Here is a 15,202-nt window from a genome sequence, read left to right on the forward strand (position 1 = left end):
CATGCCAGCTGTGTGCCTGTAACTCAGCCTGCTTGTCTTGGTACTGAAACCTCTCACTGCAGCTGGGAATCGACTCCCTAGTCTTTCCCCAGCTCAGCAAGAAAATTCTGTGGTTGCTTGAGGTTACGCGGGATGGCAGAAAGGTGATGGACCAATGGCTCCCTCTGGTGGTCAGGAGCAGATGGTCCACACCCTTACTCAAAGTGCATAGCACAGTGATTTTTGCCCCTGGCCAGCTGGGCATTTTGCACCCTGCCTACCTTCTCTTTGCCCTTTTGTGCGCAGGGTTGCATGATCTTGCTCAGTGACCTCTTCTGTGGGCTCAAGCTTCAGGCCTTAGCAATGTGATGCTGAAGAACTTTGAGGCCTCTCTAGCTTGTGAGAAGGATGCAGGTAGTGGTGGGTCTGTTCTGATCTTTGTGCGTGAGGTGAAGGGGTTTCCAGTACCCCCTGTATATTTAGAGCTAGGCAAAGGTTGTCGCCATGGCTGAAATCTGGGGGCAATTTCTGGCAGGTAGACATCTTGGCTGTGTTTACTCAATCCAGGGGAGGAGCTTGTTGAACTCGAGGAGGGGACTTTAGCCTTTAACCAGTTTGCTGGTTATGGGAAATGCCAGCCTTTACAGTGGGAATCCATAGTCCCAGGGTTTGTGTTTTGACTGCTTCCTAAATTCCTATAGCAACTTGTGGGGAGCTTTGGGGCACAGGGACTCCAAGTCTAGTTAAGCCACCAGGCAGGACTAAGGGTGCAGAGAGGAGAGGAAGCCTTGTCAGAGCTCGTGCCTGTTTAAGTACTTGCTGAAGTTCCTCTCTCTCAGGTAAGCAAACATTCGGAGGAAATTGGGAAATAGTGTGCTTTTTCCATCGCACGCGCGCGCGCGCACACACACACACACACACACACACACACACACACGAAAGAAAACAAATGAAAAACATTCATGGAAGCTGCGTGTAGTGATGGAGGCAGGAAAATTGAGAGTTTGTGGCCACCTGGTTTATATGACAGAGCCATGTCTCAGACCCCAAGGAGTGTAGTTCACTCACTGTCTAGCAGGGAAGGTTGTTGTCTTCCTTGGAGTGTTTGGAACTGGGGGCAGTGGGGACCTCAGCTTGGCCCTCTGTGGTAGTGTTGTTAAGGAGGATGGCAAGTTCCTGGCCCTGGTTGGTGTTCAGGACTGGCCACGGCTCTTGCCAACCCCGTCAGGGCTGTATTTGTGGCCTGCTCTATGGAGCCCTGCAGGGTTTCCCTGCAGGCTTAGTCCCTGGTGGTGGAAGAGGGGTTCCGCCTACTTTGGGTTGGGCCCAGAGGAAATGGACAGCAGGTGTCCTCTGGGATTGGCTTTAGACATTAGTTCCTTTTACGCCCTTACCTAGACACATATAGATTCCTGTAGTTCCGGTTTGTGGAAGGCAGGAAGTCAGAGCTCCTCCAGGGGACCTTGAGGGGGTGGGGCCACAGGAGCAGAATTTCTACAACCGGAGACTGGGACCCAGGGCCTTGACCTTGGACCTGCTTCTCACCCAGCCACACAACAGGAGTCAGGGGTAGGTGTGCCCACCTTAGCAATGGCAGTCAGGGCTGCTAGGCGAGGGCATGACCTCATAGGCCTCGCCAAGGGCTTTGCTTCCCTCTTCTCTGCTCTCTGCGAGGGAATGGGGTGGGGACAGGGTGGCCAGCAAGGGTCAGAGTGACAGCCCCTGGCTTATAGGAAGTTGAGCTCCTTCGATTTGGTGTCGACTTGTCACCTTGTAATCATAGCAGCTCCTGCAGGCTTGGTGGCTGAGGCTTGTCCTGTGATCCTGCCTTTTCCTGCTTTCTTACTTGGTGTAGGTACCTCTGGCTTCCAAGCCTACTCTCCTCAGCCTTTTAAGTCACCAGAGGGGGCAGTTGTGACCACGTGTGTTGATGCCTCTTGTGGTGCCTAGTCAGTGGTGATCAGTGTGGCCACTGCTCTTGATTGTCACTCACGAGGGCCTGAGAAGCCGGGAGTGAACAAGTCAGTGAGCAGTGCAGGAAGGAGGGTGTGGCGTTTGGGGCTGGACTCTACCCAGGCCGTGGCGCTGTGGAGGGTCCCAAGACGGGAGGCACACGGTGGGAAGGCCAATACCTCCAACTCCTGCCTGCCCCTCTAGCTGTCCCTTCCTGTCAAGAGCCTGGGCCCCTTGTTGGCTACCACATGCCAACAGAGTAATGGCAGTTTGTCTTCGAGGGCTGACCCTGCCCCCTCAACCCCGCAGTTAAAAGCAGAGTCCTAGGGCTCTGGAGTTTCTAGGGCTAGGCTGATAGCCAGGTTTTGGCAGAAGCATTCAGCAGAGCAGTCTTGCCCCCAGCTTGTTTGAGAGGGTGGCAACTGCTGAGCTGGCTTCATGCCAGCCCCACCCCCGCACCGGCACGTACCTTACTCATAGCCTGGGGCCTAGGGAGGAGCTTAGAGCAGGAATTCTGCTCCCACCTGGAGGACAGGTGCTCCCTAGGGCCACTTCCTGTCTTCAGACTGAGGAAGTGAGGTTCAGAGAAGTTCAGAGACTGCCTGGCTCTCTCGACCCAGCCCCTCCCTGTGCTATGCTGTGACATTGGGCTCGTCCCGCCCGGTTCTCCCAGTTGCCCTGCAGAATAGAGTTTCAGCAGACATTTCTTGCTTACACCAGGCTGCAGCCTAGCCTTATCAGGAGGACTGCAGAGCCCAGCCCGCCCCTAACTCCTGTGGGAACCCCAGGTCACTTCTGTTGATGCGGCAGATGCCTGCCAGATAGGACCTCTTCAGGTTCAGGTTCCCAGGGACAGTGCCCAGCAGGGTCAGCTCTCACTGGTTGATGCTTCTCTTTGCAGACGCCCTGCTGGCGGACTTGGAATCTACCACCTCCCATATCTCCAAACGACCAGTGTTCTTGTCAGAGGAGCCCCCCTACTCATACCCAACTGGAAACCACACCTACCAGGAGATTGCAGTGCCACCTCCTGTCCCACCACCCCCATCTAGCGAGGCCCTCAATGGCACGATCCTTGACCCCTTAGACCAGTGGCAGCCTAGTGGTTCCCGATACACACACCAGCAGGTAAGGTGGGGTCTGAGAAGCGCTCAGGGCTAAGGGGTAACAGGAGCTGATCTGCTAAAAACATGGTGAGCCACTGGGGAGGACTGGGGTCCTAGGCTGTCCCAGCCATACTCTGCCCTTCCCACCCACCATGTGAGGGGCCAATGACCACGTATTAATCACCCGACTAGCTGTGGAAATTCCCTGGTGAGACAGGCTGTGAGCAGTCACTGCCTGGGGGTGGCCGGCTGCTCCTGTCTCCTGTTCCCCTCTTTCCTGAGTACTCTTTCTTCTGCAGCCTCCATCTCCGTCACCCGTGTACAGCTCCAGTGCTAAAACTTGTGGTGCCTCCAACCCTCAGGACGGCTCTCTGTGTTCCCGAGCAGGCGAGGAAGAGCACGTCTACAGGTACAGACCCAACACCCCACATCAGCCCCACTTCTGGGCAACTCTAGGCCCACTGGTTTAACTGCAGAGGGCCCCAAGGCCCCCGTGCCTGTCCACTGGCTCCCCTCTGCCCTGTCCCTGCGTCTCTAATAGGACCAGCTCCACTGTTGCAGCATCTGCAGTTGAGGAACTGAAGCAGTTTCCTTCCTCCTCCCTCCCCACATTCCTTCCCTACCCTCCGCCTTCTTACTGAGGAAGCTTTGTGACATTCCACACCCTGGGCCTCGAGAATCTAAGGCCTGCCACCTCCAGTGCCAGGCTCCTGGGCGGGCGGGCAAGCCTCACTTCTCTCCTCTGCTTCTCAAAGCTTCCCCAACAAGCAGAAGTCGGCAGAGCCTTCACCCACTGTGATGAGCTCCTCCCTGGGCAGCAACCTCTCGGAACTGGACCGGCTGTTACTAGAGCTGAATGCCGTGCAGCATAATCCTCCAGGCTTCCCTGCAGGTATGAGTGGATCTCTAGGCTACTTGGGGGCCTTTGGGTTCCTGGAGGACTGAGGAATGAGCAACCATTTTGTCTCCTTATCTCCGAGATGAGTCCAATTCGAGCCCCCCACTGCCTGGAGCCTTGAGCCCCCTTTATGGCTTCCCAGAGAATAACAGTTCTCTGGGAGGAAAAGCTGGGCCTCTGATGAAAGAGAAGCCAAAACGAAATGGAGGCCGGGGCCTGGAGGATGTTCGGCCCAGCGTGGAGAGCCTCTTGGATGAACTGGAGAGTTCTGTGCCCAGCCCTGTGTGAGTATCCACCGAGCTCTTCCCAGGCTGGGGAAACTCTTGAAAATCTTAACCAGATAGGCTCCAGGACAATTGATAGAACCAGGAACCAGATAGAGTTCCAGGACAATCTGGGCTACATAAGTGAGTTCTGGACTACATGAACTATGCCATAAACTGTAAGACTGGTTAGGCAGACAAGGATAATGAGGATGGTCCCACATAGTGAACAGAGTGAGACCAAATGGTATATAATGTTTGGGAGGCTTGGCTCACAGCCGTGGCACTCGTAGGAAGCACTAATAACGTCAGGTCTTGTTTGTTTATTTTGAGGTAGGGTCTCTCTCTATAGCCCAGACTGTTCTGGATCTCACTATGTAGTAATCCTCCTGCCTTAGCCTCCCAAGTGCTGTGTGTACAGGTAAGAGCCACTGCACCTGCCTATGTTAATGTTGGTGTTTATTGATGTCATCATGTGTAGAGTGTTGTAGAGGGTACATAGTGGGACTTTGTTCACTGGGTAAGCTTGCCCCTGTCTTCCTGCCGGTGGCGCTATTTCAGCCACCTGCCTTCTGGTCACCTCACCTCACCTCAGCACTGTTCCTTAGTTGCTCTTTCCCAGGGCTGGGGATCCCTAAGGTGCAGGGTGCTGGTGGTCTTCTCTGGAGTCAGAGGTGTTGTTGATCTGCTCCCCTATGGAGCCTGGGGCTAGCTAGCCCTTGGGCTCCATACTGACACCTTGCCTGTCCTGCAGCCCAGCCATCACTGTGAACCAGGGTGAGATGAGCAGCCCACAGCGAGTCACCTCCAGCCAGCAGCAGACACGCATCTCGGCCTCCTCTGCCACCAGGGAGCTGGATGAGCTCATGGCTTCACTCTCAGATTTTAAGGTGCACTGTGATCCCTCTGTCTTCTCTGCCCCCATCCGTTACCCTACCTCAGTATGGCCTCTGGCTCCTCAGGGCCCTGGGGGAGGTGGGCTAGGCAGGACATGAGACTGAGCTCCTTAGCAGCCAGTGAAGGCAGAGAAACCAGAAATGCTTTTAGCTGGGACATTTCCTCCCTCTCCTGGTGATCCCAGCCACTAGGTCAAGGGGATCAGGAGGCTGGGACATAGTGACAAAGAGCCCTCTGTTGATAGCTGCCCTTGGTGGGGGAGGTTGTGTCCTGTTGGGCCTCGTGGGATCAGGATCCCGTGCCTGAGAGTTCACTTGCCCCAGCGCTATATCTCCCACGCTAGCTGTCCTGAGAACACCGCTTTCTTTCTGCCTGTGAGGATGGGGTTTACCAGCATCTTCAGCCCTTCTACCCTCCACGTTCTTTAAGGGCCTGAGTCCTCAGAGCCCTGTCTGTGGAAAACCTAACCTGCCAAGCCCCTGACTGGTCAGCATGAGGTGTCCCACCTTCCCCTCCCAGGCTCTCCAGGCCTGCCAGTCCACACAGTTTTATTTAGAAGATGTAGTGCCTTGTTAGGGATTAATACTGACAGAGCTCTCCAGTAGTTGCTGACTGCAGCTCCACATGGGCCAGCCAGAGAGATCTGTGGGGCACAGCTTAGGGAATATGAGAAGGGAGCCAGGCAGTCTGTCCATTCTTGGCCCAGAAGGTACCTCCTGCCTCCCTTCAAGCTGAACTCATACTTGGAGCTCACAAGAAGGTGGGAGATTGGGTGGCAGGTAGAATCCGGGTTGGTAAGCCTTGTTAGTAGGTGATGAGCTGCCATTGAGAAGCAAGCTGGGGTCTAGGCACTGGCTGTGCCGGTGCCTGTCCCCTAAGGCTGCAGTTGCTTCCTTAGACCTCTAGCCCAGTGCCACATGAAGGCAAGCTTTCTCTTGGGGCCCTAGAGAAAGGCCTTGAGGATATAGGAAAGCTGGGAGATAGAGTGGGGTGGGTGGAGCATGGAGTTGGGGCACCTGGAACCACCTCTGGAGCCCTATCCCCAGCGCACACCGTAAGTCTCCTTGGTGCTTACTCTGGGTGACTTTGTAAGCATGACTTTGTGCCTGCCTTTTGTTGCCTGGGCCTCCTAAGGTGCAAGGACATGAAGCTCAGGCAAGCATTTCTAGGGCTGGACTCTTTCTGAAGACTCTGATCTGAGTATTGCAGCCAGCGTAGATAAATGGTGGCTCTCTGAATACTCAGGCCATGCCGCCTGTTGCCTCACCTCTCCCCATGTCTCTCTCTTTCCCTTTGTCTTTCTCCTCCAGACTAGTTCTTCTCCTGTGGTGCTGAGCTCCCAAGGGCTGCTGCCCAGCTCTCCTCCATCTCCACCCCTCACCCTCAATCCTACTCCCCCCACTAAATCCTCCCCTGAAGGCCACACCCCTGAGGTCCTCAGTAGGGAAGGAAATAGTCAGGTCCTTCTACCTTTGGTGGCTCCCAGAAGCCTTGATTTGGTCAGTCTCGAGGGGACACCTGTCACTCAGAACTCAAGGTGTCCTTCTGTGGAGGGTTCTCAGCAATCATTTGGTGCTAAGAGCCAGGCTCAAGTTAGGAATGACCTCATAGAGTCCATGAATGAGCCCTTTAGGACTCCCCTCGGCCACACTCTACACCCTGCTGCCAGCACAGGATCCCAGGGGCCACTGGCCAACTGTGTGTGTTCAGAGGAGACTGTGGCTCCCGTTTGGAGATGGCCACAGGCTATGTCAGCATCCAGGCCTTACAGCTTTCAGGAAGGAACTGAGCCAGCTGTTGTGGCAGTGGACCGGCAGGCTGTGCTCCCAGACACCTGGAGTCTCACCAAGGAATATGGCCAGCATGAGCAAGCACAGTCAGAACCAGGGGGCCCGGAAAGCAGTTACCCTGCTCCAGCTGACAAGGAGCAGTTAGGTGGGAAGATTCCCTGGAGGGGAAGCCTGGGGGAACCAACCCAGCCACTCCAGAACCCAAAGAACCCAGGAGGTGCCACCAAAGCCGCTCTGGAGGCCAGGAAGGAAGAGCCGGAGTTTCCTCATGCTGTGGTCATGGGCACACCCACCACCTCGGAGAGGATTTCCACTGCTGGCCAGGCAGGCACCAGCTTGAGCAACCACTAGGCATGACCCTGGCAGGACTTGAGTGTGGGCCACTCCTTGCTAACTGCATGCAGCCCTGACAAATGTCTGCCTGGGTAGAAAGTACCGAGGACGGTGGCCCTAAGGACATGTTCAGCAGTGATCCTGTGAGGCCAGTGTTGTTCCGGGCCCTGCAGAGTAGCAATGATGCTCCGCCTCCTGCTTGCCTAAGACTGCCTTCAGGAGAGCTGTCCCAGTTTCACTGTACAGAAGGATACAGCCATGACTTTGGGAACCACACAGACCCACATACAACTCTGGCAACACCTGTTAAACATGGGACCTGGGGGACCCATCCAGAGGCTCAACTTTCTCTTTAAAATGGGAGTAATAATAGCGCATTTTCTAAGGTCATCCAGAAAATTGGATGAATTCTTGAAAAGTAGATGAAACAGTGCCTGGCTTTCCTTCCTCCACTCCTGGCTGTCAGTGCTGCCTCAGCCTCCTGAGTGCTTGGATTATAGTTGTGTGCCTTCTTGCCTGGCTTGTCCTTTATTCTTGTAAGATTCAAACTCCATACCATCTCTCCAGCGCCCCCAGCACTGCAGGTGAGCAGATTACAATATAAACTAGGAAAACACTGGTTAGAAGATGGAAAGAAGCCAGGCGCTGGTGGCGCACACCTTTAATCCCAGCACTCAGGAGGCAGAAACAGGCAGATCTCTGTGAGTTCGAGGCCAGCTTGGTCTACAGAGCGAGTTCTGGACAGGCTCCAAAGCTACAGAGAAACCCTTTCTTGAAAAAAAAAAAAAAACAGAGAGAGAGAGAGCGCTCTACTTTTCTATTTGAGTTGTAAGGAAAGAGGGAAGGGTGATAACCCCATGAGGTTAGCCGGGAAAATGCTGCTATCCCATTTTAATGGCAGAGAGACGGGGTCCCTGGAAGTTGAGTACCGTGTCCCAAGTTAGAGGCTGACTTGGGTGTGAATACTGGGCCACAGGACTCTGAGAGCTGCTGTGCCCGAGCCAGCCCTACCTGCCTCCTGCTTCCTCCCTCAGCTCTGCTGCTCTCGCTTCCCCTGTGACACCCTAGTGTGGCCCAAACCATCATGCTTTGCCTGGGATGGGATGGTGACAGCTTTGCCCTCCACCCCCAGATCCGCTCTGTGATCAGGAGGAGCCGGGAGACAGGCCACATCCACCCCATGTCCCGGGAGCCCTCCCCTCGCCGCCGGCTGGACCCTGCCACCCTGAGCAGAACCCCATCCCAAGAACGGCTCATTGCAGAGCTGCAGGGCCGGCTGGGCATCCAGCTAGAGGCAGAGGAGGTGGCAGGGGCCTCTGCCCAGGACTGGCTAACTGAAGGCGTCGTCATCACTGTGCAACCACGTGGGAGGCGGGCCGGGGGGCAGTTGGTGGAGAAGGTAGCCAGCAAATGCCGGAGCCAAGGTCTGGGAAGTGGGGTTTGGAGGTTTCCTCAGCTCCAGTGCTGGCTGAAAAAGATTTTGGGGTGGTGGGTTGATTTCTGCATTCCATGGCCTTATGATAAGGCTGGTCACACGACTCTGCCCTCTGCTGTCTGCTGTTGAGTTCTTGCCTTTCTATCTCTCTCCCCTCTCTTCTCCCAGGTCATCTACCCTCCTGACTCTCCCATTCCCCTGAGAAGAACCCTCTCTGTCGTGGCTCCTCCTCCTGACCCTTTCCTCCAGCATCACCCCGACACCTTGGCCAGCAGCTCACCTCTCCGGCCCAGCCTGCCCACTCCCTCCTGTCCAGGGCCCGTAGCTGGTGCCTGTGCTTCTCCTGGGGTCCAGAGTGCAGGGAGAAAGCCCCAGGAGGAGGACAGGCATGGGCCTCCTGGCCTCACTCCTGTGCCCCACACCGTGAGGTCTGTGGGCTGCCAGACCAGCGAGGACCCACTCTTCCACCCGATGCAGGCAGGCCTCCCAGGGGTCCCAGCCTCTGCCCTACCTGTACCCTGTGTCATCCCTGAGCCACCTCAGACTAAGGATGTTGTGGAAGCACAGAGGGCTCGTCCTCAGCTGTGTCAGGGTGGCTGAGTCCTTGGTGAAGCTGACCCGGGGCTTCCTGAGCCTGGTATCTAGGCCTGACATCAGGAGATCCCCTCCCCTGTCTCTTCCCTGGGGCACTTACAAACATTGATCCCTTCTCCTGCCCTGTGCCTTCTCTCTATCTCTCCCCTCCTCCCACTCTCATTTTTGGTACTTGCCAGCAGTGAGAGATCCTCTGAACCTACGCTTCCTGTGTGAAATAACCCAGTGACGAGGCCTCGGTCTTAGTCTTTAAACAATGTCTCCTCCTTTCTTTCCCATCTAAGATGCACGGCCTGGAGCAGAGAGTGGATGGAGAGCGGCAGTGGGCAGCCGGCTGGCCCCCCAGCAGCAGGCAGAGCAGCCCTGAAGGGCAGGACGAGGGAGGGGTCAGTGCTTGGGCTGGGGGCTGAGTTCTTGCTTGGCATGTTTTCCTGGGCTTGGTCATACAGCTGGGTACTGGAAGGCCTCCTTAACCCCAGGACTGCCTGCTGATGTAACCACCCCCCTACCCCCACCCCAGAGGATACTACCTTTTGTCTCAGTCAGCCCATGCAAAGGCTCATGGGTATTCTGCTGTGAGTTGCCCACCCCAGGCCTTAGAAATCTGACTGCCTTGTCTGTGCCCACAGTTTATGGCCCAGGGGAAAACCGGGAGCAGCCCACCCCCTGGGGGACTCTCAAAGCCTGGGAGCCAGCTAGACAGCATGCTGGGAAGTCTGCAGTCTGACCTGAACAAGCTGGGGGTCGCCACTGTTGCCAAAGGGGTCTGTGGGGCCTGCAAGAAGCCCATTGCTGGGCAGGTAAGAAGAGGGGAGAGAGGTAAGCTCTGGGATCTTGGCTTCTGTCTTCACCCCGAGTCACTTTGTGTCTGTCCTCTCAGGTTGTGACTGCCATGGGGAAGACATGGCACCCCGAGCACTTTGTCTGCACCCACTGCCAGGAGGAGATTGGGTCCCGGAACTTCTTCGAGCGGGATGGACAGCCGTACTGTGAAAAGGACTACCACAGCCTCTTCTCCCCACGCTGTTACTACTGTAATGGACCCATCCTGGATGTGAGTGCACACATGGGGGTACTGGGGGGCGCAGCAGGGCCCTCAGCCCCAGGGCTCTCCCAGACAGGAGGTGACAGGACTGAGCCTGGCCCTGGTGAGTCACAGCAGCCCTGGTGCACGTTAGGTAGCTCTAGCTCCCTTCTACCTCCCAACCTGGGGTTCTGCTGCTGAGGCCCTGGGGATTAGGAGCCCAATAGACAAGGGGCTGGGCACTGTTCCCAGTGTAATGTTAGGAGATGCCCGGAGTCTGCTCCTCTACTTCCATCAATCACAGTGAGAAGCACAGGTGTAGACTTGAGCAGCTCTCGATACTTCGTATTTGCAGTTAGCAGAAACCCCTTTGGAAGTACCCTGCTCTTTGGCCATGAACCTTGCCCATGATCTATCCCATTTTCTGCTTTCACAGAAAGTAGTAACAGCTCTTGACCGGACGTGGCACCCGGAGCACTTCTTCTGTGCCCAGTGTGGAGCCTTCTTCGGTCCAGAAGGTATGTCTAGGCTGGAAGGCAGGCGTGCCTGTCACCCTCTGGGATGACCTCACTGATGGTGGAATCAGGGTGGCTCCACATCTAGATGCCCTAATCTACCCTTACCCTACCCCCAATCCTCAGGGTTCCACGAGAAGGATGGCAAAGCCTACTGTCGGAAAGATTATTTTGACATGTTTGCGCCCAAGTGTGGCGGCTGTGCCCGTGCCATCCTGGAGAACTACATTTCAGCCCTCAACACCCTCTGGCACCCGGAATGCTTTGTGTGCAGGGTAAGGCGTTTCTACTGCAGCCAGTGGGTCTGGGAGCAGGCAGCGGGAGAAGGCGGGCTCTCGGAGAGTGAGTTGGGGTGTGTGTGTGTGTGTGTGTATGCACTTCACGACAAGCAGCGAGTTAGAGATCCTACTGGGCCTCAGCCGGTCATCCTGAGCAGAGCATGGGAGGATCAATAAGATGCCGCTAACCCTGGGGCTTAGAAGTGGGCAGTGTTTCCAGGGTGACCCGTGGTCAGGGAGCCCCGCAGGTGTGACTGGGGCCCAGCAAAGGCTTTTCGACAAGTACGCCTGGGGAACAGTTGCGGCCTTTGCCTTGCACACCCACCCACGCACTCCAGTCTCCAGATGGAAGTGCAGGATGCAGAATTTAAGCTCAGGTTTCTTTTCTTTCTTTCTTTCTTTCTTTCTTTCTTTCTTTCTTTCTTTCTTTCTTTCTTTCTTTCTTTCTTTCTTTCTTTCTTTCTTTCTTTCATTGTGTCAGTTTCTGGCAGCAGCTTTCTGGCCACCTGCTTAAATCCAGAGCTCTCAGCCCTGTGGATACAGACCATACAGTTTAGTAGGATCATGGTTGGGTCACCTCACTTAATTCCTCTTCTTCCTCCAGGGGAAAATTAAGCATTTAGCCTAGCACATAGGAAATGACAAGCAAGTAGGGGCCACCAGAGGTGACAGTCCTCTGTGCACCACCCACCAGGGACAGTTCCTGAGCCTTCTCCCTCTTATCCCCGCAGGAATGCTTCACGCCGTTCGTCCACGGCAGCTTCTTTGAGCACGACGGGCAGCCGTACTGTGAGGTGCACTACCACGAGCGCCGCGGCTCCCTGTGCTCCGGCTGCCAGAAGCCCATCACCGGCCGCTGCATCACCGCCATGGCCAAGAAGTTCCATCCCGAGCACTTTGTCTGTGCCTTTTGCCTCAAGCAGCTCAACAAGGGCACCTTCAAGGAGCAGAACGACAAGCCTTACTGCCAGAGCTGCTTTGTGAAGCTCTTCTGCTAGGCCGTCCCCACCACCCTCCCCGGCCAGCGCCCCCCACTGCTACTGTGACCCAGGGACCTCGCCCAGGGATGACGGGCCAATCCAACAGAAACTGGAACCTTGTCTTGGCAGGTGCAGATGCAGGACAGAACTGTGGAGGTCGTGCTTGTTCCTCACCCCCCACCAGAGCTTCAGGGCCCTTCTTTCCCTTCTCTGGCTCTCCCAGGCTCTGTGCACTTATCTTCACCAGAGGTCCGCAGGCGTGTCCTCATGAGCCAGCACCCACAGCGGAGCCTCACACACCTTTCAGCAGTGGGGTCAGAGTGGGCAGGCTGAGAGGGTCAGGTAGGGGCTCTTTTACCCTTATTTCTCTCAGTTACCCTGAGCATACTGGGGACATCGGGCCCCCTTAACACAATGCCAGCATAAACTCACCTGTGGTCCACCAAAGGCACTTTGGGGTCCACTGCCCAGTCTCCCAGGGTCTGGGTGACTGCCCTGGGTTTACCAAGAGAGGCTTCTCCAGCAATAATGTTTTATATAGCCACATCTTTATCTCTGGGGACATTGTGAGGTGGGGAGGGTCACCCGTGCCTCAACACTGTACCGATTTTGATAGATTTCTACACTGAGGTTCAACTTCGTATTGCTCAACTTGCTTTTACTCCTCTCCACAAGATGATTTTGAAGAGATTTAAAGAAGGCCCCCTTTTGTATTCTTGTCTTTGTCCACCGTCACTGGTGCTGCCAGTGGCCTTGGCTTTGTACTGAGGGCTTGGGATGGGGGAACAATCTGTGTTTTATTTTGTTTCTTAGCACAAGTGAGTTGAGACTCCTTCTGCAATGTCACAGTCCCAGGACTGTTTGCAAACTGCTGTATTTTCTGACGCTCCCTTACTGCCCAGGCCAGCAGACTCTCCAGTAAGAAATGGTCTAAGGGTGCTCAGCCCTTTTGGACCTGGAATTTTGAACCTCATGTGTCCTGTTCCCAAGGGAGGCGAAGGGGAAAGTATATATTTGGGGGTCTGCTTCCTGCCTGAGTAAGCCATCAGGAGCCACTCTGCTCCCCGTGAACTTTCTGGCGACAAGGAGAACCCACTGAACACTCTCAGCCGCCTCATTGCTTCTCTAGGGCTCTTTCTTCTGCCTTCTCAGGAAAGCTGGTGTCTGATTTTGACCAGGAAGATCATACATAAGGGTCTCTGGTCTCGATTCTACTGGGCGCATCGCTCCCTTAAACTTCCCAGTGACTGGGGCAAAGTTTGCTGTTCCCTCTCTCAGGTGGGATTCATGCTTTGCACGGAGGGGTTCTGGGAAGAATACCCTAAGTTGGTGAAGGGATCCTAGTAGGATTTGGGGCAGAGGGACAAGACCCTGTTAGAGCTATGGGAGGCTCCATAGCTCCCATTCCAAAGGATGGGACGGGAGCAGCCAGTCCTGGACCAGAGATGCCAGACTGGTCCATAGGCAGGTATCCAGACATTACATCAGCTTCCTAGTAGAGGCTCAGTATGATGGGATCATCGACAAGGATTCTCTGTCGGGGCTGGACTAGCAGCGCCCCAGGTCTGGGAAGGTGAGCTTGGCTCCGGAGGTCTGACACGGCACTTCCACCCACAGGCCTTACTGCTCTGTTTACAGTGACCCACCCAGGCCCCTCTCCGAGAAGAGATGGGGTATCTGGAGGGCCATTCTCTGGGTCAATGGATATGTGATATTTGACTTTTTTCCTATAAATGTCTAACCTGGCTTTTTCCATTTCAATTCCTGTGATTTATGCCAATAAAGTTTGCCATTATTTTCACCCGTGTTAGTGCTATTTCTTGGACGTTTGATGTAGTTGCTACAGTAGAGAAATCAAAGTCTCTCTAGACTCAGAAGAGTCATAGAAAGAAGGCAAGTCATTGACATCCCCTTCATGGAGGGCCAAAAGCAAGAGAACGGGATCCTGGGAGCTTGCCTGGGCCCATGGGGTACTTCCTGCTCCGGGCTGTCATGTGGATTCACTGAAGGTGTCCACTCACTGATCAAGGAGAAAGGAGAGAATGGAGGCTGGGTGGTGGTGGCGCATGACTTTAATCCCAGTATTCGGAAGGCAGAGGCAGGAATTCAGGAATTCGAGGCCAGCCTGGTCTACAAGAGCTAGTTCCAGAACAGGCTCCAAAGCTACACAGAGAAACCCTGTCTTGAAAAACCAAAAAAGGAAAAAAAGAACAGGAAGGAAGGAAGGAAGAAAGGAAGGAAGGAAGGAAGGAAGGAAGGAAGGAAGGAAGGAGAAAGAAAGAAAGAAAGAATAAAAACACAAAGCCCCACCCAGGCAACACCTTGGTCTACTCACTTCTCTGGCCTGCTTTAGGCTTCCTGCTGCTGGTCAGTCTCTACTGCCTCCTTGTGGTCATGTCCATATTTGCATGTTTTCTTTTGTCAGATCTCTGGAAGCCAAACTGGACCGGTTCATTCCACCCTAAAATGTGGCTTCACAGTTTCCCCTGCCCTTTAGGTTAGGTTTTCAGGTGGCATAGTGAATGTTATTCTGAATGTTGACTCTCACCGTGAGCTTTGGACTTGACCTTCAACACCCACTCAGTGATAATGACTTGGTTTATTTTCCCAACCCTCGCTGGAGTCATCCTTATAAAAATATGATTGGCTTTCTCAGTAATGCTTTGTGGATGCTTTCCCATGCCACTGGATATAGATTTGTATTTGTATCATTTCTAATGGCTTCATGCCATGATATTCTACTGGTATGCTACAATTAGAGGTGGCATTTATATTGTCAGGGCCAGCATGTCCTTGGAGATGTGCCAAAATCATATGTATACACTTGGAAAATTGCATTTAGAGAAAAACAGATGTAGGGTTTGGCTGACTAGCACAGTGAGGCCCATGGGCTTTGAACCTGTTCCTAGATGGTTTAACTCAGAGTTTCTCATTAAAATATTGCACCTCAGGACTGAGGGAGCTGGGAGCATTGGGAATGTGCACAAGTGCTTAGCACAGTGCCAGGCGTGCAGAAACACCCTCACCAAAGAGCAGCTCCAGCGGTTCTCAAACTGGGCTGACCTTCAAAGGCACCAGGGAGCTTAGACCAGGAGACCGCTTGCCTAGCATGAACAAGGCCCTAGGCCCAATACCAGTCTCCCCCATACACACACAT

At 54.5% G+C, this 15,202-nt stretch overlaps 1 protein-coding gene across 9 annotated transcripts in view; it reads left to right on the forward strand.

Moving 5' to 3' along the window:
* Positions 1-13,846, forward strand: part of Pxn (paxillin) — a 48,747-nt gene extending 34,901 nt beyond the window's left edge. For 2 of the 9 annotated variants that reach the window (XM_075980919.1, XM_075980951.1), the window contains exons 2-12: positions 2,834-3,060; positions 3,338-3,447; positions 3,794-3,930; positions 4,019-4,220; positions 4,954-5,089; positions 9,533-9,634; positions 9,878-10,048; positions 10,129-10,302; positions 10,709-10,790; positions 10,914-11,062; positions 11,797-13,846. In XM_075980919.1, the coding sequence (XP_075837034.1) occupies positions 2,834-3,060; positions 3,338-3,447; positions 3,794-3,930; positions 4,019-4,220; positions 4,954-5,089; positions 9,533-9,634; positions 9,878-10,048; positions 10,129-10,302; positions 10,709-10,790; positions 10,914-11,062; positions 11,797-12,063 (1,757 nt within the window). In that variant the 3' untranslated portion in view covers positions 12,064-13,846. Of the gene's footprint in view, positions 1-1,402; positions 1,549-2,833; positions 3,061-3,337; positions 3,448-3,793; positions 3,931-4,018; positions 4,221-4,953; positions 5,090-6,406; positions 7,211-8,351; positions 8,619-8,822; positions 9,132-9,532; positions 9,635-9,877; positions 10,049-10,128; positions 10,303-10,708; positions 10,791-10,913; positions 11,063-11,796 lie in introns of those variants that run through there. The other 7 variants (XM_075980869.1, XM_075980889.1, XM_075980880.1 and 4 more) reach the window with 7 other exon arrangements.
* The last annotated feature ends 1,356 nt before the right edge of the window (positions 13,847-15,202 follow it).

The sequence above is a fragment of the Microtus pennsylvanicus genome, chromosome 1, assembly GCF_037038515.1.
Source record: "Microtus pennsylvanicus isolate mMicPen1 chromosome 1, mMicPen1.hap1, whole genome shotgun sequence".
NCBI classification, from domain to species: Eukaryota; Metazoa; Chordata; class Mammalia; order Rodentia; family Cricetidae; genus Microtus; species Microtus pennsylvanicus.